At 41.6% G+C, this 22,593-nt stretch overlaps 2 protein-coding genes and 6 non-coding genes across 8 annotated transcripts; 3 read left to right on the top strand and 5 right to left on the bottom strand.

Moving 5' to 3' along the window:
• Positions 1–4,868: 4,868 nt before the first annotated feature.
• Positions 4,869–7,507, bottom strand: LOC134797018 (bromodomain-containing protein 4-like). Its single transcript, XM_063769215.1, has 3 exons — positions 7,134–7,507; positions 5,300–6,602; positions 4,869–5,122 (listed from the first exon to the last, which is right to left on the bottom strand). The coding sequence occupies exons 1-3, from the start codon at positions 7,206–7,208 to the stop codon at positions 4,878–4,880; spliced, it is 1,623 nt and encodes a 540-aa protein (XP_063625285.1). The 5' UTR covers positions 7,209–7,507; the 3' UTR covers positions 4,869–4,877.
• Positions 7,508–8,900: 1,393 nt separating this feature from the next.
• Positions 8,901–22,196, top strand: LOC134796832 (gastrula zinc finger protein XlCGF8.2DB-like). Its single transcript, XM_063769044.1, has 5 exons — positions 8,901–9,451; positions 9,882–10,057; positions 11,096–11,179; positions 21,363–21,619; positions 21,951–22,196. Exons 1-5 carry the CDS (start codon positions 8,928–8,930, stop codon positions 21,996–21,998), a joined length of 1,089 nt encoding a protein of 362 aa, XP_063625114.1. The 5' UTR covers positions 8,901–8,927; the 3' UTR covers positions 21,999–22,196.
• Positions 11,791–11,909, bottom strand: LOC134797186 (5S ribosomal RNA). The gene has a single exon (XR_010145046.1). It is a non-coding gene; the product is annotated as a 5S ribosomal RNA (ribosomal RNA).
• LOC134797192 (5S ribosomal RNA) lies at positions 12,418–12,536 on the bottom strand. Its single transcript, XR_010145052.1, has one exon. It is a non-coding gene; the product is annotated as a 5S ribosomal RNA (ribosomal RNA).
• On the bottom strand, positions 13,072–13,190 carry LOC134797191 (5S ribosomal RNA). The gene has a single exon (XR_010145051.1). It is a non-coding gene; the product is annotated as a 5S ribosomal RNA (ribosomal RNA).
• Positions 13,617–13,735, bottom strand: LOC134797190 (5S ribosomal RNA). The gene has a single exon (XR_010145050.1). It is a non-coding gene; the product is annotated as a 5S ribosomal RNA (ribosomal RNA).
• LOC134797185 (5S ribosomal RNA) lies at positions 19,603–19,721 on the top strand. The gene has a single exon (XR_010145045.1). It is a non-coding gene; the product is annotated as a 5S ribosomal RNA (ribosomal RNA).
• LOC134797193 (5S ribosomal RNA) lies at positions 20,904–21,022 on the top strand. The gene has a single exon (XR_010145053.1). It is a non-coding gene; the product is annotated as a 5S ribosomal RNA (ribosomal RNA).
• Positions 22,197–22,593: the final 397 nt, after the last annotated feature.

Below are 22,593 nucleotides of genomic sequence, written 5' to 3'. Positions count from 1 at the left end.
TTTTTGCGGGCATGATGACAAAATAGAAAGAAAGGCCGTTTTACAAGAGGCAAAATAATTGAATTAGGTACAATAGGCGATGGCAAAAGGCTTTCCACCAAGCGAGCCATATGCTTTTTTGGCACCGGGACCGGTGTAGTATAAAAATGGACTCTCTGTCCAACTAGTCTGGGTATTTGGCCAAGATCGACGACGCAAGCGCATTCGGTATTATACACGAAATGTGAGCAGTACGGTTACCATCAGTTTGTCACTGACATAAACGCCGTCGAGAACGTAATTTAGGGGAGAGGGGGGCAGCCTGGTACACTTTTTACATTAATTGTCATAGTTCAAAATATTACTTATTGAAACCAGTTTTAAGCCTCTACACAATAACCTACGTTATTAACCTATGTAATTACTGTATTTGCACATATATAATGCTAAAGATAATAGTACAAATTAGATTTTTACAACTCAAGGAATAATGTTCGATACTGCCCCAAGAGTGGGTAGCTTTGAACTTACATGGGGCAGATTTGAAAAATGGGCTGTAAGGGCAATAATATCGAGATATACGCGTTTTTTTTATCGGTACTTGGCACAATTTGTCACTAGAAATAATCGTGTTAACAGTTTACTCGTATAATTTGCAGTTACAACAGAGATGGGGTAGTTTTGTACATTCATGTTTTTTGGAGTGTTCATAGGTGCCTCAGTGGGGGTACATTTGAAAAGTATTGAAATCTTACTAAAGCTACCCCCTTGAGGCAGTTTTGCACATACCATTTTTCAAAACTACCCCAATAATGTTTTAACAGCGGATTATATGAGTATTTATTATATTTTGGTTCTATGTGATGTGATTCTCTTTATTTTTATAATTCCTTACCATTTTTACCTGTTAACAAATAAATCATATTATATTAAACATGACTAAACGTAATAATTACTGAACCACTTAGTTCATGGAATTTAGGTAAATGCATTATTAGCATTTACTAAAATAACTAAAATATTATTACGGTTTCAATTTACATACCAAATGCCAGTCAATATCGGGGCAGTTATGAACATTTCTTATAGCCGGGGTAGTTTTGAACAGACTGCTGATCAAAACTGCCTCCTATTTATTTTTCATAACTACCCCAACACCTACTTAAAAAAATAAACGTCGTTATTTTGTAGAAACATTGCAAATTTTGATTATTCATCCTTCGTCACTAAACATAATAGATTGTTCTATCTAATAAATTAGGTTTCACTAACCACTTCCTTCAAATACAGCCTGAGAAACCTTACAAATCTGCACAAATACCGCTAACGGGTAGCATCGAAAACAAAATAAGCTACTGGTTCGTTCATGTTCTGTCAAACTTCAAAAATGTCAGGTGACAGTTGTGTGGGTCGATGTTGCAAGCCCAAAATATGGATTTGTATCACTATCGCATCAAAAATACATTTTAAAACGCATTTGTTCTAAGCTGCCTCCAGTGATAGCTGCCCCCTTCTCCCCTACTTTCTATACGTCCCGTTTGCACTAATATGCGAGTGCGAGCGAGATGTATAGAAAGTAAATTACGTTCTCGACGGCGTTTATGTCAGTGACAAACTGATGGTAACCGTACAGTACGGTGTTCGTTCCAAGTTTTGTAACTCGCCGTGGCGTGGTCTTTATTGTATAGTCTTACTCGCGTCAACGTGTGCCTCGTATTGATCGGTAAATCACGATTGGACTGGGTTAGGTACTGGGCCCGTTTCAATTTCCGTAGTCTAGCCAGTGTGACCGCGCCCTAAGATCGCCTGGGAGATTTCCAAATATTCTAGTTAGACCAAAGAGAAGTCTGCAACGATTTTGATAGCACACGCAGTGCAAGTGTTATTTTAAACGTCAAACTTCTATGAAATTATGACGTATAAATAACACTTGCACTGAGTGCAATGTGCTATCAAATATAAATAATCGCTGCAGACTTCTCTTGGTCTAGCTCTATTACCTACTAGTGGCTCTGTGAGTGAAGTGTAGAGCAGAGCTCACGAACTCAATGAACATTTTCCAAAAACTGTATGAGATTGTATGCAATCGCTTTAAATCTAATGTTAATAAATAAATTAAATAATGTAATTTTCACTCAGTAGATAGCTACGATTACAATTACAGACCTTTATGTTCTACATATCCCTAATATAATAACGTCATATTTTACTAAACGGACTTGAACACATAACACTGCCTTTTATTTGTAAGGGCTTGGTCACTTTAGCACGTGTGTCCTAAATAAGGCTAACGCGGATATTAACTATAAAACTAAACTTAATTTCACATTTCAGCCTTAGGATCTAAGACTTACGGTTCAAATTCGAGCAGCTGCGGACATATAACTACGCTATTTTACTTGTATGTGTACAAATTGTACAATGTACTGGACAGAGTGGACAGTACTGATATATGGCAAATAGGTATCCTAAATCTGACCAACTCGCAAATCTACAATGTCAGAAAAATTTTCATTCATAAAATCTGAACACGCACTCAACGCCTTGTCAATAGAGGCGTGTTCGGATGTTTATGAGCACCTTGGCCACTCCGATATATCTGATGGCGACTGTAGGTACAAGATCGCCTGTCAAATATCAAAAGGGCGACCAATATAGGAATAATGTCGAGTGTAATGAACAGGAAGTATTACATAACTAGAGTTTTTTTTTTTAACATCGTCCATGCTATAAAAATCGCTGCAAACTTAGTTTGGTCTAACTCTAGCAGCTAATGGCAGCTATTAGAAAACTCATTCAATTGCTTACCGTATTATCACGCGACTAGATTCCAAATTCAAACTGTTTTCCAATGCGCGGTTATGCTGTTATACATATATGCGCGGCGGACAGAAATCTTGTCGCTATTTATTTAAACTCATAGTCTAATAAAACATGGTCTTCCATTCCCAGAGTGACACGGGCCTACGTCACAACAACATGGCCGCTATATATAGCGCTATCGCATATTATCATATAGCGCTGTCGCATGATGACGTAGGCCCGTGTCAGTTAGGTGACCTAGAAAAGACGGGAATGGAGTACCAGGCGGAGTATATTATTATACCATGTTTAAACTGCGGCAGGTGACAGCCAAATTGCGGCTGTTTAGCAATTGATAAAACTTTAATGTAACTATTTGGACCATTTGTAGACATACATGTGGCCATGTGGCTATCTATCTAAAATGATTAACTTGGGCATTGGGCATTGAGTTGAAATTTACCGAATGACTTATAAAATTGGTCATTTACAATAATTACGTGATTAATACTCAGCCTTTTGGTTCTACTACTTAGGTACTACTTTGTAGCAAAGACACATATAAAGTGGGGCATTTTAGTTGTAGCCCCAGTTTCGATAGCTGCAGTAGAGATTAATTGTGCGTCCTAAGGGGTCATCCATTAATTACGTCACACGTTTAGGGGGAGGGAGGGGGTCAAGAAAATGTGACATATTGTGACATGGGGGAGGGGGGAGACACAAACTTTGTGACGTCACTTTAACTTCATCAGTAACCGAAATTTTTTTTTGAATTATTTTATTCGCTGTACATTTAAATAACAAGTTTTTAAAACGATAATCGTTTTTATTCTTTTAATTTTCTTTCCTAGGCAGTTTTGGGTTATAAAATTACTAATATTTATATCGTCAAAAATATTTTGATAAAATATTAATAATACTTAGGTACTTACTTAATTCGATTTGGCGATTTCGTAGAAAAAATGTGACGTCACACTAGGGGGGAGGGGTTTGCCAAATGTGACAAGGGGGGGGGGGGAGGGGTCAAAGAACCTAGAAATTCGTGTGACGTAATTAATGGATGACCCCTAAGATAAGTTCTTAGTAGCTATATGTTATTTAAAGTCAGCATAACAATAATTATGGAATGTCATTGGAAGGGAATGAAATTAAAAATACACAAGTGAATTGATTTTATTTATCAAATAAATAAATAGCTTAAAACTAAGTTAATCGTACGTGTAAATACAGTTAGGCAATATGTACGCAGTGACTTACTCAATGTATCACAAAAAAATCAATCAACTTATAATGCAAATAAATGCTAAAATTGCTAAACGTCTGGGCCATTCTACAGCGCGTTAACCGTTAATATACAGGATGGCCAAAAAATAAGTGCATTCCCGTTGCCATGGAGGTTTTGAGTTTTTTTTTTAAGTTTAAAAATTTTACGAAAATAAAATTTGGCTTTTTCATTTTGGCTGGTCCATTTTCTATGGGAGGGTAAAAATTTTTTCGCGATTTCGGGGTTGGTCCCATAGTAAAAGTTGCTCAGTATAATCCCAAAACCTCCCTGGCAACGGGAATGCACTTATTTTTTGGCCACCGTATGAGGGATTATATTGAAATTGTATTGAATATGTCTTATTTCCGCTTATGTTAAAATAGATTAGATTTCCAATGTTAGCAAACCACCTACCTATAGATACAGAAAGCAAATCGACAAGAGTAGAAGAATGGAGATACCTATAGTATCAGGTTGACTGTTGACACTATAGTCGGACAGAGCTAACTTTACACAGACCGCCGTGCAGCGGTAGTTTGAGCGGAGTCTAATTGAGTCTGTGTCACAGAATAAATAATAGTACCTACTAGGTACAGAAGACTCACTCTCTAACAAAACGCGTCTGTTACGATCAGGACAGATATGGCCGCTAGGTGGCGACAGCGCCACGCGCGACTTATGGCTAGCCACCAAAATTGGTGTGGAACGGATGTACTTTTAGCTACCTGTAGCAAAGCGACTAAATCGCGGAGTGAGCTACTCCTGTCTATGTCCAAAGACCGCTGTAAGATCATTTTAGCGCTAAATTAAGGCCCTAATTGTGACAGTATGGCTACCGGAAATGGTCCAGTGGACGGTCCAAAGGCGGCTGCAATCCTAATGGGATGTGATTATGGAATCTCTGTGGTTCATCCCCCTCTTCACTCCGACCCTCCAACTGTTGTGGAGCCCCATATTCTTGGTGTGGCTGCTCCTGTGTGTGAGAAAAGTCCTGGCCATGCTGTGAGAAATCGTGACCATGTTGTGAGAAGTCCTGCCCTTGTGAAAAGTCGTGGCCATTTTGTGAGAAGTCCTGCCCTTGTGAAAAATCGTGGCCATGTTGTGAGAAGTCCTGCCCTTGTGAAAAGTCGTGGCCATGTTGTGAAAAGTCATGACCATGCTGTGAAAAGTCATGACCATGTTGTGAAATGTCCTGCCCTTGTGAGAAATCGTGGCCTTGTGAAAAGTCATGGTTTTGCGGATATTCTGGCTGACCCAATTGGTGATTATGCAAGTTCTGCTCGTACTGCGCTTGTTCTATTTGTTGTTGGATATGATGTTGTAGCTGGTGCTGGTATTCATGGTATTGTTCCTCCCCAGTATGGTGCTCGAAGACTTGTTGACCTTGTTCTTGGGTGAAGTCGTGACCGAAGTGGGTTTCTTGAGTTGGAACGAGATCTTGATGGAAGTGGCCTTCTTGGTGAACATGGTTTACATCGTGACTGTGTGGAACTGGCGCCCAGCCGTTATGATCAACGTGGACTGTTGGTTGTGCTGCTTGAAGTACCGTAGGGTGCTGCTGTAAGACCGTAGGGTATTCATGGACACCTGGGTGTTCTTGGACCACTGTAGGGTGCGCATGTAATAACGTTGGCTGAGGAACAGCAGTCGGATGCAAGAACTGATGATGCTCAACAGCCACGGCAGGCGTAGGTTGCTCTACGACTCCGTGCGCGTGTGCTTGCGGCAAAACGTGGAAATGCGGCTCCTGTGGGCGCTCCAAAAAGACAGGGCCGGCTGCTGGAGCTACTGACGGTGCTAGATGTACCGCTGGAGCAGGTTGAGCGAAAGGCACTAAGGACTGGTGGAATGATAAAGGATATCTAGGGTATGTTGCGAAGTATGAAGTCTGAACTGCGTTACCAGGCCTAATTGCGTAAGAGTATTGTGGAGCATAAGGGTATAAGGGCGCCACTGGAGCTGGTTGAATCGGGACGGGAGCAGGAAGTGCGGGTTTAAAATGAACATGGTTCTGTGGCAGAAAGAATTGAGGAGTAGCAGGAATGATTGGGGCTACTGGAGGAGACGGCGCTGGAATGGGACGGGGAATAACAACTGACGGTTGAGGGATAGGGACAGGTAATGTAGGAATAACCGGAGCAGCTGGGACAGCATGAGCCGGTAGAATCGGCACCACAGGCCTCGGCGCAACGTGGTGATGATGATGATGGAAATGCTGATCTGGCCTCAACTTAGTATGCGGGAATTTGTGCGCGTATGAATGTGAATGTAAAGGTATTTTATGGCCAGCTTGAACAGGATAGTGATGGGTTAAAGGATGTTTTAAAGGCACTTTCACTGAATGCACAGAAGCTGTTGGTGGATACGAAACTACAATAGGTTTTAGAATAGAGTGGGTAACGTGAGGGATATCGTGGCCGTACTTATACGGGGGTGCGGCGGAGAAGACTCCACGTTTGTGATGCTTGATCTTGGCTGCGAGTTTCCCGAGGAGCTTGGCCTTTGTTCGGACACCGTCGCCCGCGGCGAGGACCACGCAAGCGCACAACACCGCGATCTGAAACACACGGGGTTTGTCACTATATGTTATCACTTATCACATTTGATCGACACACGACACAGCAACACCTCGCCTCAACACAAACTGATAGAACCACATTTACATCAGCACTAGGTGGAAAAGGCGCTTGCATCTTGCTTTCCCTTATCGCTGATTGCTCTCACCCCAGCAATACATGGCCGTATACGATGAAATATTTGTTTTAAGCCTCTTCCTTTAAGATTTATGATACACAAAAGTGATAGACCCATACAGCGATAAAAAAAAACCATGAAAGAAATGTCTGTACTTAAAAATACTCGGAAAATCAAAGAACTGTGCGAAGTCAAAGATGGTTCTTTGATGATGATTTGATTGACTTGAGATTGGCATTGGCATCTGAAAAGACTGGAACTGAGGCCGTTCCGTGATAGTTGAGTTCCCAGTGGCTGGTTTACAGTTGAATAAGACGAGGCGATGCTGGATAACTTATCTTAACACTTCACTTAAGATCATAACTTCACTTCACTGCACTCCTCAGATACTCACTACTGTAAACCTCATTGCGGCCGGTTGGCGCGAGAACCAATCGGGAACGGAGTGAGGTGGTCCCTCGCTACCCATACTTATAACTTAGAGAGCAACCCATTAGTATGTAGCCATCGTCCTGTTTTCACTCATACCGGAATCGTCCTTGCGTTGGACCATAGGCAAATGCATCTAAATTCTTCCGAATTTCTTGCTACTCTGATTTGAATCTTGTGTGGAAGGTAGAAGGTTAAATTTGGAAGGGGGATGGGCTAGTTAAAAACGTGCGCGTAGCTTGCTGCCGTCATTCTTGTAACATGAGTGCGTTGTGCATACTAATTTATCAAGAACGTAATCGGGAGAAAATTGTAACGCGGCAGGGCCGGACTTGGCTTGAACAGGAATTCAGTACCGCTTCGATACCTTAAGGCGGTCTAAACATTGGATGCGAATTCACATGTCGCTCGCTCTGGTGGGACATCGCTATATAATATAAGGTACACACTACACACATAACGTTGTCACGCTCATACGACGGGGCGGTGTGCGAATTCGCATCAATTCAGTGTGATAACCACGAAAGTTAATCTTGGACTTGAAGATATACCTAACGTTACTCACGCGGTAGTTCTTCCGCAAACTATATAGGTAGGTACCGAAAATATCAGGGACGGGTAAAGGTAGGTGGTAGGTATATCTAATACGTACCTACCTAATGCAAAAATGGATATTGATTGGATTCATGAATCTTGGACTTGAGGATATACGTGGCTTGAAAACTTGACTTGCTTAACAAACATAACGAAGAGGATAAATCGCCAAATGTGAGCTATGCGTCGTTGAAGAGTTCCGTTCTGATCATCATCAGCAGTTCCTCTTAAAACAAATGTCACTTTTTTGAAATTCACTATATGTACGCCTTTAAGATTTGAGGAGTCCCTCGATTCCTAATGGATCCCATCAACAGAACTGAGTTTTGACTAAATCGGTACCAATCTGTACGTTTAAATATACAATAAAAAAAAGAATTTTCAAAATCGGTACAGTAATGACGGAGATATGGAGTAACAAACATTAAAATAAACACTACATTATAATATTTATCATCGCTGATATAAAAAAAATCTAGTCCGCTCCAATCCGTGCCTGTCGCACATCGCAAATGCCGATCGCGTCCGCGGTTACCAAATAATACGGCGATCACTTTCCCGCTCTCACTGTTGCGGGACTACCTAAACTGCAGTGCTAATTCGTCTGCCTTGACTCATTGTGGGTGATACATGAGATAAACTTGGAAAACTTGGAATAGGCATAAATTTATTTATAGAATTGTGTAACGGAAAAACAAAACTGACAATAAATCGATTGATTATCCGGCTTGATTGATTAATAATAACGTATTTACTCATTATTTTGCTAAACAGTTGGATTAATTGCGTTTTCTCGTTAAACTGATAAGTTAGAGTTAGACCAAGCTAAGTTGACAGCGATTTTAATAGCCCAGACTGTGCAAGTGTTATTTTAAACGACAAACTTCTATGAAATTATTTGAAATAAATAAAATTAATGGACGTTTAAATAACACTTGCACAGTCTGGGCCATAAAATTCGCTGCCATGAATTTGGTTCCTATGCTGGTTCAAAAACCCTTGTGGCATTTTAAAGTAATTTGACCCATTTCAGAACGCATCGCAGTTAAATGTCACTTTGACAGTTTAGTTATGACATATTTCGCGCAATTTCATGTTTAGTTTACGCATTTAATTACATTACAGTACTTTCAGTGTTTGATTTTTTGTGATAAATAATTAAATAATGAATGAATACGGTGATGATAACGTTTGTAGAATATGCTTTCAACGTCAAGATACTATATTCTCGCTGTTCAGAAAGCAGAAGGGATCATGTCCTTATGATAAACTAGTTAAACACACAAAACTAAAAATCGCTTTAGACGACGGGGGACCGGCTTCTATTTGCCTACAGTGTCTCACAGATCTTGACACGACGATTAACTTTTTAAATAAATGTGAAAAATCTAATGAAATACTGGCCATTAGAAATTATGAGAAAAAAGAAGTTTCAAATTCGGAATGCGGCGTCCCGAACGACACCGTTTGTTTTTCTCAAGAGGAGAGCGTAGATTCAGAGTTGATTCAGCCAGTTAAGGGTAGTGTGAACAATCAGGGTGGAAAACACATAGAATTGGTAACAGAAAATGTTCAGTGTCCTCAATGTGGTTCTAAACGCCGTTGCAAACATTGGGCGCCGCCTGTGGCTCATACTTGCCAATACTGTAAAAAAGTGTTTACTAGAAAATTTAATTATACACTGCATGTGTAAGTGCCAAATTATTACTCTTTTGTTTAGCTCCTGATAAAAGTTCAATAAAACAAATCTAATTTCTTAAAGATTGTTTGCTAACTTGAAATAGAAAGGCAAACTTACTATTTCAAATTCGACTTTATTGCTGCATCTTTTTGAATTATTTGAACTTCTTACAGTGTATATGTATTTATTTATTTATAATTTTATGAATACTAGGTATTCATGAATACACTAGTGCTTTTTTGCATTAAAAGCTTCGTACTAGTACAATCATAAAAAGAAATCAGAGTAAGTAGTTAAAATTAGCTATATTTTAAATAGAAAGTGTAGAACTATAAGTCATCTCCAAAGAAATTATTGAGAAAATAAATCTTATTTTTACTCTACACTCTTAAGTTATTCTATTACTTTAAATTTTGAACCAAAGCTTCAACATTTCAGCAAAAGGCACCTAGGCGAGCGGGACTGGCCCTGCCCTATCTGCGGAGCCTTGCTGCTGACTCGCTGGCTAGCTACAAGACATTGTAGAAGACCCCGGAAAGCCTGCCCAGTGCCGGGCTGTGATAAAACATTCACAACAAATACTAACTTAGCGACCCATGTTAGGACTCATAGCGGTAAGTAAGGAATGCTTACCTGTGCTGTACTGAGCTGTGCTTGTTAAGACGAAAGTGGAGGACCCGCGCGAAATGGGTTTTCATACAAACATAGTCCTCATTGACTTTATCGAATTTTTAATTATTATAAGAATTGGGAGCATTAAAAAATTTGCACGAATCTTTTTTTGCTCTCAATTAACTTTTACATTAATCTAAAAATCGAATAGAATCAAACTTAGGTGCATAGCTATGGTTAATATACATCAAATTATGTAAGTTATATAAACAGAGAGGAAAATGGGCCCCCTTTCCTATTAAAGTCTGCAAAATACTAAAATGTTTCATAGACAAATCTACATAATCTGTCTGGTTCTGGTTTATTTTTGTGCTAAAATGACACTTAGATTGAACAGAATGGATGGTACAGTCACCTGCAATAACATGTTACATAATGAAGGCCGCAAAAATATCTGCCACAATCTTATTTATAGAGCCATAAGAGTGTATCACATGTTTTTGCGGCGTTTAACATATTATTGCAGGTGACTGTACCTAATTTTTTATGATGTGTAATTTATCACAAATTAAAAATAAATTATAGGATCAATTGTTGAAATTAGGGACAAGTTGGAGGGGAGGACTACTATTTAAGGCCTGCACTGTTCTGAAAATTACAATGGTGATAATAAATGTCATCATCATCATCATCATTTCAGCCTATATATATACGTCCCACTGCTGGGCACAGGCCTCCTCTCATGTGCGAGAGGGCTTGGGCTATAGTCCCCACGCTAGCCCAATGCGGATTGGGGACTTCACATACACCTTTGAATTTCTTCGCAGATGTATGCAGGTTTCCTCACGATGTTTTCCTTCACTGAAAAGCTAGTGGTAAACATCAAATGATATTTCGTACATAAGTTCCGAAAAACTCATTGGTACGAGCCAGGATTTGAACCCGCGACCTCCGGATTGAAAGTCGGACGTCATATCCACTCGGCCACCACCGCTCCTAATAATCCGATAATAAATGTAAATAACTTGAAATGATTACAGGTGAGCGTCCCCATGACTGCCCAGAGTGTGGCAAGAGCTTCTCATGTAAAAACACCCTTAATGACCACATCAGGATTCATACAGGTTAGTACTGGTACTTTAAACTAAGGTACTATCGCCTGCTATAATATGTTACTCTTCGAAGGCCGCAAAATTATGCGATGCGCTCATATGGCTCTACAAATAAGATCGTGTCAGATATTTTTGCTGCGTTCGTTGTGTAACATACTATTGCAGGTGACTGTACATTGGTAGACCTTATGCCTTTTGTAATAAGGTCCACCTATGTACAGTTAGGAGTGTTGGTAACATACTATTAGACTAAAAGTCTACTGCTGCAGACAGTTTGTAAGTTCGAATTTATGAAGATGTCTGAATTATCGAAAAAAAGCCCCTAAGTAACATTTGAACACCAGACTTCACCTTAATACTCAAGTCAAGTATTAAGATGTAGTCTATTTAACTTTATTTAAGCGTTAATACACGCAACGACATGACAATTCATCAAGGTGTCAATACGCCTTTGATACGCCTGATTAAAATAGTTGAGCAATGTCGTTGTAATTACTTTGGTGACACGAGGTTCATTATAGGCTCTAAAATCAGATAAAAGAAAGATAAATAAGAGAGAGAAAGAAAAATAGTTATGAAGAAGGAAAAATATGCAAATCTCTAACAACAGTTTGTGGCAAAAAAGCCAACGACACCAGGTGTTCCCAGGCGGTCACCCATCCAAGTACTGACCTCGCCCGACGTTGCTTAACTTCGGTGATCGGACGAGAACCGGTGTATTCAACGTGGTATGGACGTTGGCGAATGCTTTGCCGAAAAATGTTATCACTAATAACAGTATTGTGACGTCATTACATTGTAATCTTGGCATACACCTTGGTTACCTCTTGCTTGCGATTGAGAGATGGTTTTATATGAATATCTTATCAATTATCATGGTGTTGCAGGTGTCCATGGGTGACGGTTATCGCTTATCATAGGCGATTCGTCTGCTAATTTGCCTCCTATATCATGAAAAAAAGAAGTAACAACAGTGTATATAATGCACCTGCAGGATAGGTTTTTAAAAGGGGCGTTGAGGGGTGTTACCAGTCCCCGTGCTGCTGCTAACTCTAAATGATCTTATGAGACCTTTCCTAACTATTTAATTGACGATGATTGACATTAATTACAGGTTTTGGAAACAATGAGAACATCATAAATTATAAATGAGTATTTTGACAAAAAATTGTTTTTGATCATCCCCTTCGTTTCCTCTTTTATTCAGGATCAAAAACTAGCTAAAAAAATACAATTAGCTTGAGGCAAAAAGCCAACGACACGAGGTGTTCCCAGGCGGTCACCCATCCAAGTACTGACCTCGCCCGACGTTGCTTAACTTCGGTGATCGGACGAGAACCGGTGTATTCAACGTGGTATGGACGTTGGCGAATTGATGGGTGAAAAATATCATCATAATATAACACTTTGACGACATTACATTGTAAATTGATAAGGTAAAAAATCATAATGGAACCATTTGCAAACTACAAACAAGAGGTAACCAAAATAACAGCTATGAATGACATAACCAGATTAGATTATATTATTTATATTAAAGTCTACTGTTGCAGACAGTTTGTAGTTCGAATTTATGGAGATGTCTCAATTATCGAAAAAAGCCCTTAAGTAACATTTGAACACCAGACTACACCTTAATACTTAAGTCAAGTATTAAGATTTAAGATGTAGTCTATTTAACTTTATTTAAGGCGTAAATACAGTATACACGCAACGACATGAATTGACGCCTGATTAAAATAGTTGAGCTATGTTGTGGTAATTACTTTGGTGACACGAGGTTCATTATAGGCTCTAAAATCAGATAAAAGAAAGAGAAATAAGAGAGAGAAAGAAAAATAGTTATGGAGATGGAAAAATATAGAAATCTCTAACAGTTAGTTGTAGCTTTGGTTGTAGCAAAAAGCCAACGACACGAGGTGTTCCCAGGCGGTCACCCATCCAAGTACTGACCTCGCCCGACGTTGCTTAACTTCGGTGATCGGACGAGAACCGGTGTATTCAACGTGGTATGGACGTTGGCGAATGCTTAACCGAAAAATATTATCACTAATAACAGTATTGTGACACAATTAGTGATACATTGTAATCTTGGCATACAACATGAGTAACGGTAATCGCTTATCATAGGCGATTCGTCTGCTAGTTTGCCTCCTATATCATAAAAAAAAGATGAAGTGACATAACAGTGCATATAATGCACCTGCAGGATAGGTTTTTAAAAGAGGCGTTGAGGGGTGTTACCGGTCCCCGTGCTGCTGCTAACGCTAAACGGTCTCTTATAAGACCTTTCCTAACTATTTAATTGACGATGATTGACATTAATAACAGGTTTTGAAAACAATGAGAACATCATAAATTAGTATTTTGACAAAAAATTGTTTTTGATCATCCCAATCGATTCCGAGGATCAAAAACTAGCTAAAAATACAATTAGTTTGAGGCAAAAAGCCAACGACACGAGGTGTTCCCAGGCGGTCACCCATCCAAGTACTGACCTCGCCCGACGTTGCTTAACTTCGGTGATCGGACGAGAACCGGTGTATTCAACGTGGTATGGACGTTGGCGATTAGTCTGGTGAAAAATATCATCATAATATAACACTGGCGATTTTAAATTGTAAATTTTTGATAAGGTAAAATGAAACCAAACCAAACCAATCATAATCATAAGCGAGAACGGGTCTATAGCTGAGGTATTTAGGCAGCACTTTACAGTCAATTCGCCTTTAGGGCCATCGCAGACTTTTATGGCTGACTCTGGGACCTGTGGACGGGAGACGACCGCTCAATTTACAGCAAAGGATGTAAAAATGGCTTTAACTTCTATTTCAAGAGGGAAGTCGCCCGGCCACGACGGTCTCAGTGTTGAGCATCTACATCATGCCGGCCCGCACGTGAGTCGAGTGTTAGCAATGTTTTACTCGTTTTGTATAGGACACACTTACTCGCCGGCTGACATGATGAAAACTGTAGTGGTTCCTATAATAAAAAACAAAACAGGCGACGTGAGCGATAAGTGTAACTATAGGCCGATTTCGCTTGCCACCATAGTAGCCAAGGTGCTTGACGGTCTGCTCAATGGCCAACTAGACAGATGTTTAAAAATTCACGACAATCAATTTGGATTTAAACCAGGCCTGTCGACTGAATCCGCTATCTTGGCATTGAAACAGACCGTCAGGTACTACACGGACCGCCGAACAGCTGTCTATGCCTGTTTCTTAGACCTTTCTAAGGCTTTCGACCTAGTGCACTACAACATCTTGTGGCGGAAGCTTGACGACATTAACTTGCCACCTGACATTAGTGGAATTTTTAAATACTGGTACCACAACCAGGTTAATGTCGTCAGATGGTCGGGATCCTTTTCACAGCCATATGGCCTGGAATGTGGTGTACGGCAAGGCGGGTTAACCTCACCGAGGCTATTCAATCTCTATATTAACGCACTGATAGAGGAGCTCAGTAACACCCGTATCGGCTGCCATATCGATGGAGTTTGCGTAAATAATCTGAGCTACGCCGACGATATGGTGTTACTGAGTGCCTCGGCCTGCGGATTGGCTAAGCTAATTTCTATATGTGAAAAATACGCATCTAGCCACGGTTTGTTGTACAATGTGAACAAAAGCGAATGCGTTGTCTTTAAGGTCAGAGGTAAAGCTACACCCAAGTTTCCAAGTGTCAAACTAAATAGCCATCCGCTACGAATAGTGGATCAGTTTAAATATTTGGGACACATGGTAACCTCTGACCTTAAGGACGACATAGATATCGAACGCGAACGCAGAGCGTTGTCCGTGAGAGCTAATATGATAGCCCGCAGGTTTGCTCACTGCTCCAAAGATGTAAAAGTCACCCTTTTTAGGGCTTACTGTACGACTTTCTACACAAGCAACCTGTGGGCTGATTATACTCATAAACGGTACAGCGCTCTGCGTGTTCAATATAACAACGCTTTCAGAGTGCTGATGGGGCTGCCCAAATTCTGTAGTGCATCGGGGATGTTCGCGCAGGCGCGAGTAGACTGCTTCTACACCACCATGCGCAAGCGAGCTACATCCCTTGTGCGCAGAGTGAGGGCCAGCTCCAACAGCATTCTGAGAATGTTGGCAGGCAGAATCGATTGCCTGTACTTGAATAACTGCTGCTTGATACACGCACGCAGAAATAAATAAATAAATATAGTTATTTTAAGGATAGTTATGTAGTTCTAACACTAGGATAACACTATTTATATTACTAACACAAATGATCCTCGATGGTCGTAAATAAAGAATTTATTATTATTCTCTTTATTTATTTTTCGTCTTACGTTAGGTTTGTTATAATATGAATATAAAAGTAAAATATAAAAACACTTACAAAACAATAAAAAATACATATAAACACATTATAAAAAACCTAACCTAGGGTGCCGCCGGCAGCGGGGCTTGGCCCAAGCTGCCGGTGGTCAGGGCCGCAGAGTGAGGAACCGACGTACTATACGCGCCGTGTCCAATATTACCGCCTTCTGCATCTGACCCTTGATCCAACCACCCAGCGAGAGTCTCTCTAGGTGATGGTCGAGACTCTTCGCTATGAGACCGTTCGCTGACACAACTATCGGAACAATGATCGTCGAGTCAACATCCCACATGGCGGTAATCTCGTGAGCTAAGTCTAGGTACTTGCTGGACTTGTCCTTCTCGGCCTTCACGAGATTCTCATCATGGGGGATGGTGACGTCGGCGAGCACGGCCCGGCGCTGCGATCGGTCTATCAGCACGATGTCAGGCTTATTGGCGACAATAGTCCTGTCGGTGATGATAGATCGATCCCAATAGAGCGTGGCACGACCATTCTCGAGAACAGGCGCAGGTAAGTACTTGTAGTACGGTACTTCGCGGTCCACAAGGCCGTATAGAAGAGCAAGTTGCTGGTGAATAATCCTGGCTACGAGATTATGTCTGTGCAAGTACTCACCGTTAGCAAGATGAGAACAACCGGAAATGATATGCCTGAGTGACTCTCCGGGACGGCGGCATGCCCGACAAATGTCGACCGTACCGTCCTTCAGGATATATTTCCGATAGTTGTTCGTCATCATCACTTCGTCCGCAATTGCACAGGCAAAACCCTCGGTTTCTCCGAAGAGGTCCCCGAATCGTAACCAGTTCACCGACGCGAGCAGGTCCACATCGGGTCCCGTGAGGGCCTTGTAGAACCGCCCGTGTAGCGCCTTACTCTCCCATGCCGCCTTGCGATCCGCAGTACTTAGTACCACAGGTTTGCGCCAGTTCTCGTTTGCCAAGGAGAGCGGCGTGAGGTTCCTGTCTACTGCCACCACATCACGATGCATCCCACACTCGTTGTTAAGGAAATAATTCCTGAGATTGTACACCTCGCGGTTGTGGAGATCCTTGGCGTTTAGGAAGCCTCGGCCTCCACACTTCCGTGGGATGTACAATCTCATAACTGACGAGCGTGGGTGTAGCATGCGATGTGTGGTGAGCAGTGACCGGACCCTCCGATCCAGGGCGTCCAGCTCGGTCTGAGTCCACCTTAGTATGCCAAAGGAGTATGTGAGAAGAGGCATTACCCAGGCGTTGAAGGCGCGCACTTTGTTGCCTCCTGACAAAAGACTGTTAAGGACTTTTGTGAGCCGACTGAAAAAGCGCTCCTTCACCGACCGTCTAATACCCTCGTCCTCAATACCCAACGACTGTGACATACCAAGGTATTTATAGGTCTCTGATTCAGAGATAGACCTGAAAGACATTGTCTCAGAAAGTTGTAAATTTGTTGAATTTACAACCTTCCCCTGCTGTACATGCATAACCGCACATTTATCGACACCAAACTCCATGTTGATGGCACTACTGAAGACTTCGGTGGTTTTCAGTAGCTCCAACAAGCCTTGGGTATTTGGTGCAAATAATTTGAGGTCATCCATGTACAGAAGGTGAGAAATAACTTCACCCTCTCTCCGAAGCCGGCAACCTAGTCCCAAATCCTTCAGCAAGGTGCTGAGGGGATTCAGAGCTAGGCAGAACCATAGCGGACTCAGACTGTCGCCCTGAAATATTCCTCGCTCAATCCTTATAAAATCCTGTGGGCCAGGTCGGTCATCCCCGCCTCCTGGTTGACGAAGGACTGTGGTCCACTGCCCCATACACGCGCTTAGGAAGGCTCTCAAAGCTGCATCAACTTTGTACAGCTCTAAGACCCTCCCCAGCCATGAATGAGGCACCGAATCATAGGCCTTCTTGTAGTCAATCCAAGCGGCTGAGAGGGCCCCCTTGGTCCGCCGGATTTGTTGGCAGATGGTCATGTCTGTGAGGAGGAGCTCTTTAGTACCACGGGACCCAACCCTACATCCATTTTGAGCAGAGGCCAAAATATTGTTTGCGACAATGTGCGCGTTTATTATTATTATTCTCTTTATTTATTTTTCGTCTTAAGTTAGGTATTTTTATAATATGAATATAAAAGTAAAATATAAAAACACTTACAAAACAATAAAAAATACATATAAACACATTATAAAAAAACCTAACCTAGAGTGCCGCCGGCAGCGGGGCAGGGCCCAAGCTGCCGGTGGTCAGGGCCGCAGAGTGAGGAACCGACGTACTATACGCGCCGTGTCCAAAATTACCGCCTTCTGCATCTGACCCTTGATCCAACCACCCAGCGAGAGTCTCTCTAGGTGTTGGTCGAGACTCTTCGCTATGAGACCGTTCGCTGACACGACTATCGGAACAATGATCGTCGAGTCAACATCCCACATGGCGGTAATCTCATGAGCTAAGTCTAGGTACTTGCTGGACTTGTCCTTCTCGGCCTTCACGAGATTCTCATCATGGGGGATGGTGACGTCGGCGAGCACGACCCGGCGCTGCGATCGGTCTATCAGCACGATGTCAGGCTTATTGGCGACAATAGTCCTGTCAGTGATGATAGATCGATCCCAATAGAGCGTGGCACGACCATTCTCGAGAACAGGCGCAGGTAAGTACTTGTAGTACGGTACTTCGCGGTCCACAAGGCCGTATAGAAGAGCAAGTTGCTGGTGAATAATCCTGGCTACGAGATTATGTCTGTGCAAGTACTCACCGTTAGCAAGATGAGAACAACCGGAAATGATATGCCTGAGTGACTCTCCGGGACGGCGGCATGCCCGACAAATGTCGACCGTACCGTCCTTCAGGATATATTTCCGATAGTTGTTCGTCATCATCACTTCGTCCGCAATTGCACAGGCAAAACCCTCGGTTTCTCCGAAGAGGTCCCCGAATCGTAACCAGTTCACCGACGCGAGCAGGTCCACATCGGGTCCCGTGAGGGCCTTGTAGAACCGCCCGTGTAGCGCCTTACTCTCCCATGCCGCCTTGCGATCCGCAGTACTTAGTACCACAGGTTTGCGCCAGTTCTCGTTTGCCAAGGAGAGCGGCGTGAGGTTCCTGTCTACTGCCACCACATCACGATGCATCCCACACTCGTTGTTAAGGAAATAATTCCTGAGATTGTACACCTCGCGGTTGTGGAGATCCTTGGCGTTTAGGAAGCCTCGGCCTCCACACTTCCGTGGGATGTACAATCTCATAACTGACGAGCGTGGGTGTAGCATGCGATGTGTGGTGAGCAGTGATCGGACCCTCCGATCCAGGGCGTCCAGCTCGGTCTGAGTCCACCTTAGTATGCCAAAGGAGTATGTGAGAAGAGGCATTACCCAGGCGTTGAAGGCGCGCACTTTGTTGCCTCCTGACAAAAGACTGTTAAGGACTTTTGTGAGCCGACTGAAAAAGCGCTCCTTCACCGACCGTCTAATACCCTCGTCCTCAATACCCAACGACTGTGACATACCAAGGTATTTATAGGTCTCTGATTCAGAGATAGACCTGAAAGACATTGTCTCAGAAAGTTGTAAATTTGTTGAATTTACAACCTTCCCCCGCTGTACATGCATAACCGCACATTTATCGACACCAAACTCCATGTTGATGGCACTACTGAAGACTTCGGTGGTTTTCAGTAGCTCCAACAAGCCTTGGGTATTTGATGCAAATAATTTGAGGTCATCCATGTACAGAAGGTGAGAAATAACTTCACCCTCTCTCCGAAGCCGGCAACCTAGTCCCAAATCCTTCAGCAGGGTGCTGAGGGGATTCAGAGCTAGGCAGAACCATAGCGGACTCAGACTGTCGCCCTGAAATATTCCTCGCTCAATCCTTATAAAATCCTGTGGGCCAGGTCGGTCATCCCCGCCTCCTGGTTGACGAAGGACTGTGGTCCACTGCCCCATATTATTATTATTATTATTATTATTATAATGAAACCATTTGCAAACTACAATCAAGAGGTAGGTACCTACTTAACCAAGATAACAGTTATGAATGACATAACCAGATTAGATTGTATTATTTATGGTAATCTTTTTTGCTCCTCCATTCGCCAACGTCCATACCACGTTGAATACACCGGTTCTCGTCCGATCACCGAAGTTAAGCAACGTCGGGCGAGGTCAGTACTTGGATGGGTGACCGCCTGGGAACACCTCGTGTCGTTGGCTTTTTGCTTGAACTAATTTTTTTACCTAGTTTTTGATCCTGGATAAAAATGGAATTAATTGGCTCCTTTTTTTTTCTAGCAGACATTGTTTCCAAAATTTGTAAATGCCAATCATCGTCAAATAAATAGTTAGGGAAGGTCTACAAAACTTATTTTGGCGTAGTAGCACGGGGTTTGGTAACTGCCCTAAATGCCTCTTAAAAAAATCTACCCTACATGTACATAAGTTTAGTACCTACATATTTAGATTAGAATCGCACTAAATAACACTACTGTATCGGCAATCGGCATGCACTGTTATGTTATGCCACATTTTATGATAATTGATAATGATTGATAAGGGGTCATCCATTAATTACGTCACACGAATTTCTAGGTTTTTTGACCCCTCCCCCCCCTTGTCACATTTGGTCACATTTGGCAAACCCCTCCCCCCTAGTGTGACGTCACATTTTTTCTACGAAATCGCCAAATCGAATTAAGTAAGTACCTAAGTATTATTAATATTTTATCAAAATATTTTTGACGATATAAATATTAGTAATTTTATAACCCAAAACTGCTTAGGAAAGAAAATTAAAAGAATAAAAACGATTATCGTTTTAAAAACTTGTTATTTAAATGTACAGCGAATAAAATAATAAAAAAAAAAATTTCGGTTACTGATGAAGTTAAAGTGACGTCACAAAGTTTGTGTCTCCCCCCTCCCCCATGTCACAATATGTCACATTTTCTTGACCCCCTCCCTCCCCCTAAACGAACGTGTGACGTAATTAATGGATGACCCCTAAGACAATCATATAAAAACACCGTCCAAGTGAGAGTCGGACTCGCGCACGAAGGGTTCCGTACCATTACGCAAAAAAAAAACGGCAAAAAAATCACGTTTGTTCTATGGGAGCCTCTCTTAAATATTTATTTTATTTTGTTTTTAGTATTTGTTGTTATAGCGGCAACAGAAATACATAATCTGTGAAAATTTCAACTGTCTAGCTATCACGGTTCATGAGATACAGCCTGGTGACAGACAGACAGACGAACGGACAGCGGAGTCTTAATAATAGGGTCCCGTTTTTACCCTTTGGGTACGGAACCCTAAAAACATTTCTGTCAATCGGCCAAGATTATAATCTAATGACGTCACAATAGTGTTTTTGTAATGATGTTTTTCGGCTGATCATTCGCCAACGTCCATACTACGTTGAATACACCGGTTCTCGTCTGATCACCGAAGTTAAGCAACGTCGGGCGAGGTCAGTACTTGGATGGGTGACCGCCTGGGAACACCTCGTGTCGTTGGCTTTTTGCAAATTTTTTTAGCTAGTTTTTGATCCTGGATAAAAATGAAATCGATAGGCATCATAATTTTTTTAGCCAATAATTATACTGAAATTTTGTTCCACTAATCCCAATAAGGCCTAGTTTCCCTCTGGGTTGGAAGATCAGATGGCAGTCGCTTTCGTAAAAACTAGTGCCTACGCCAATTCTTGTGATTAGTAGTCAAGCGGACCTCAGGCTCCCATGAGCCGTGGCAAAATGCCGGGATAACGCGAGGAAGAAGATTATTGAAGTTTGGTTCGACTGTAACATGAAACCTCTCATTTCGTAATCGTAAGTATTAAAATATTTCATTCTTTTCCAGGCGTCAAACCCTACATCTGCCCAGTATGCGGCAAGCTCTTCGCTACCAACAAGCTCTCCACCCACATGTTATCGCACACCACATCCCGCCCGTACGCATGCGCGGCCGCGGGCTGCGCGCGCGCGTTCAAGTCGCGCCGCGCGCTCACGCTGCATATAGCGACGCACGAGCATAGACGCGCGCATAAGTGTAGCGTGTGCGGGAATAGATACAATCACACGCAGTCGCTGAATAAACACATGAAGAGGCATGCCCAGGTGAGCTTACAACGAGAGTAAAAGTTACACACGAAAAAAAAAACCGAGCAAACTACACATTTTATGATACCCGTAGCCATTAGCCATTCCCAAAGCAAGACCCATAACCATTCCCATATTCATTTCCATAATACTTACATAATTATGATTAGTTTTATATTTTATATAACATTTAAATTACTTTTACCGAGTAGGTAGAATAAAATTTCAATTAAATATTTTAATGAATCTTACTGGTAAAGTCACTCTTTTATGTAACCGCATATAATAGATAAATAAAATTAACATTGCTATACCTACAATATTACTAAACATTAATGTATTGTTTCAGAAATCCATTACTTCTGACAACATACAAATAGACCACAGCGACATTTGAACAATACAAACATGAACAAACCAAAGAGTTATATCTAAGTTCCTATTATGATTTATGCAAGACTAATTTCCTGACAAAAACAAGAAAAAAATGCGTGCAAATCGCACGTGGCCGAGATATTTATTTTATTGTGTACGGTCAAGGTCGAGGCCTCACAGATAACTGTTCTAGAGCTCTATTGGGTTAGTTTTGAGGTAAGGTAAGGTACCTATTATCAGATTATCACACACCGTGTAATTTTTTCCTGCGGGGTAAATGGAATTTGATCAGTTTAATTTCTCGCTTTACGTTTTCGTAGGTAAAGAGCGAAATTGAAGTGTAAATAGGTCAATCAAACAACGATTAATGTTTTAGCCGTTTTAGGAGTCACTTTATTTAAATAAGAAAACAACACGGTAAAAAAAACGATACTAACACACACAATGTTATAGAACTATACCCTCCAGAGCTAAAACGTATACGGTTTTATTTATTTATTATTTATTTATTTATTTATTTATTTATATGAGCCTAGAGTGTCCCACTGCTGGGCAAAGGCCTCCCTCCCCCCTTTCCACGTATCCCGGTTTTGACCCGTCTCCCACCAGTTCCTGTC

This window comes from Cydia splendana, chromosome 14 (assembly GCF_910591565.1).
Source record: "Cydia splendana chromosome 14, ilCydSple1.2, whole genome shotgun sequence".
NCBI lineage: Eukaryota > Metazoa > Arthropoda > Insecta > Lepidoptera > Tortricidae > Cydia > Cydia splendana.
This window is presented reverse-complemented; position numbering and strand designations above follow the sequence as displayed.

Coding starts and splice junctions, on each gene's coding strand:
- LOC134797018 (XM_063769215.1), bottom strand. CDS start 7,208: ATGGGTAGCGAGGGACCACCTCACTCCGTTCCCGATTGGTTCTCGCGC. Junction 6,603..7,133: donor CCGCAATGAGGTTTACAGTA/GTGAGTATCTGA, acceptor CGTGTGTTTCAG/ATCGCGGTGTTGTGCGCTTG. Junction 5,123..5,299: donor CTTGCATAATCACCAATTGG/GTCAGCCAGAAT, acceptor ATTTTTCACAAG/GGCAGGACTTCTCACAAAAT.
- LOC134796832 (XM_063769044.1), top strand. CDS start 8,928: ATGAATGAATACGGTGATGATAACGTTTGTAGAATATGCTTTCAACGT. Junction 10,058..11,095: donor CCATGTTAGGACTCATAGCG/GTAAGTAAGGAA, acceptor AAATGATTACAG/GTGAGCGTCCCCATGACTGC. Junction 11,180..21,362: donor CCACATCAGGATTCATACAG/GTTAGTACTGGT, acceptor ATTCTTTTCCAG/GCGTCAAACCCTACATCTGC.